The sequence below is a fragment of the Mandrillus leucophaeus genome, unplaced genomic scaffold, assembly GCF_000951045.1.
Source record: "Mandrillus leucophaeus isolate KB7577 unplaced genomic scaffold, Mleu.le_1.0 Scaffold1078, whole genome shotgun sequence".
NCBI classification, from domain to species: Eukaryota; Metazoa; Chordata; class Mammalia; order Primates; family Cercopithecidae; genus Mandrillus; species Mandrillus leucophaeus.
Window position 1 is genome coordinate 796,592 of NW_012098965.1, and position 2,210 is coordinate 798,801.

Consider the following 2,210-nt stretch of genomic DNA (forward strand, 5'->3'; position numbering starts at 1 on the left):
TTAAACAGAACACAAGTTCTGTGCATTTTAACATATGCTCATTATGTCATTTATACAGTTACCCACAAGATTTCCAGAGATGGACTGATTGATGTTCACTAAAAGCAATGTGTGCCCTGTTTCATCTTCATGCTCTTGATAGTTACTTGGAGAAATACTTGTTTATTCCTCCATCACTTGGATAGCTCTAGTTTATCCTGCTGGTTTCAAAATGGAATTACTTCTTAGAAGTCTTTTCTGATGACACATCATTCTAGGCTTCTTCTCTGGGCTCCCTATAATGCCTTTGTCAAGGCATATGTCATCCTACATTGAGATTATCCACATTATTGGCAATTAGCAGTAACCGGTGTGAGCTTTATAGGGCACAGATTTTGTTTGGTTTTACTCTAAGACCTAAAACAGTCACAGAATAGCTGCTTAAAATTATGTAATAATCAGGCCAGTGCAGTGGCTCATGCCTGTAATCCTAGCACTTGGGAGGCTGAGGCAGGAGAATCACTTGAGCTCAGGAGTTCGAGACCAGCCTGGGTAACATAGTGAGACTCCGTCTCTATAAAAATAAAAAAGAAATTATGTAATGATCAAATGAGTGAACTTCAAGGTCTGTGATAGACTTTTTGAACTTAAATTTTTAAGTTAAATTTTTAACAAATACCTGTAAGTATGTTTAATTCTTCTGATAATGCATTGAGAAACACTGCTTTGAAGCAGCATAAGTTTTTCTGAAGGAATTCAGTGGACATTTGGAACCATTATTACTTTAAACATCTTATGGCATTTCTTAATAAACTCATCCACTTATTTCCATAACATTTTATTGTTACATCCTTAATCCCAAAAAGTTAATGATGGGCAGAGTGCCCACATAACTTATCATCTAACCTGAGCTATATTTCAATATAAGGGAATATTACAATTACACCAGATGACAGTTATCAACTGAGCAAATAGAGGCACAATTTTCTTCTATTTATGGGGAAGTAGGACAAAGAATTTTCAGAATGCAGTAAGGACAGTATGGTTTGGTTTTGTTTTGTTTTCTTGTTTTTCAGATTTATCTTATGCATGGACCTTCAATGATAACCCCTTATACGTCCAAGAGGACAATAGGCGATTTGTATCTCAAGAGACGGGAAACTTGTACATTGCCAAAGTGGAACCATCAGATGTGGGCAACTATACTTGCTTTATAACAAACAAAGAGGCCCAGAGAAGTGTTCAAGGTCCACCCACTCCATTAGTGCAGCGCACTGATGGTAAGAGAATGAGTTCTCTTGGGAATATACTTTATCTGTGTCCCTTAAAGCCTGGGAAGATTCGTAAAGCTTTCTGTTTCCTTCTTGTTTGGTGGAGCCAAGTTATCTATGAGTTTAGGTTCAATTCACAAATACGTAAACCAAAAATATAAAAGAAAATTATCTAATTCACCCACATGGTGCAGTAGACATGGTTCTGGGTATACCAAGCCATCTCCTTTCTGGCACTGAAACAGCTTGTCTTTTTTTTTTTGCTTAAAGACTACTTTATAAAAACAAAAATGATGTTTGGGGGAGTTGACGTGTGTGTATGTGTGCACGTGTGGGTGCTGCCAAACTTATATAATTGACTTAATATATTTTTAATGAACATATGTTGCAGCTACTTTTTAATGCCCCCTTATTTTCATATTTGCCCTTTTTTTTGTTCACCCTTTGTTTACATGGCTGGCAAAATGGGGGGAAAAGTTCATATCCAAGGAAAGCAAAGCTAACCAACATTAATTATGAGCATTCCAGAGAAGAATGAAACACAAGATTTATAATAATTATATTCCTCCAACGAACATAATTCAGATTAGTCTCTCACGAGTTTTGTAGCTTAGTCAAGTCATAGCTGGTACAAGATTTAGAGAGCCAGAAAGTTTAAGGAAGTCATTGAAGTGGAAAAATTCTCTAGTTGTTTTTTAATTAAATGTTCACAGTGGGATTCATAAAGATAGAAAATTTGTTGGTGCATTTTATGACTGTATTCAGGACTTGAAATGCAATACCTCGTGGAGATTTTCTCCCCTCTGAAGAGTTGAAGAAAAGCAAGAATATACTGCTAATAAAGGATAACAGAATTGTGGAACAAGTCCCATAGAAGGAGTTCTTATAATAGAGCTTTTATAATCACTAACCACCCAAATATATTTGAAAGGTCTTCATTAAGATTTCAGCAACCGTTAG

At 35.9% G+C, this 2,210-nt stretch overlaps 1 protein-coding gene across 2 annotated transcripts in view; it reads left to right on the forward strand.

Annotated features, from left to right (window-relative positions):
- CNTN6 (contactin 6) overlaps positions 1–2,210 on the forward strand; it is a 342,993-nt gene that overhangs the window by 230,838 nt on the left and 109,945 nt on the right. For both annotated transcript variants that reach the window (XM_011986118.1, XM_011986129.1), the window contains one exon: positions 1,056–1,259. In XM_011986118.1, coding sequence (XP_011841508.1) covers positions 1,056–1,259 — 204 coding nt within the window. The remainder of the gene's footprint in view (positions 1–1,055; positions 1,260–2,210) is intronic.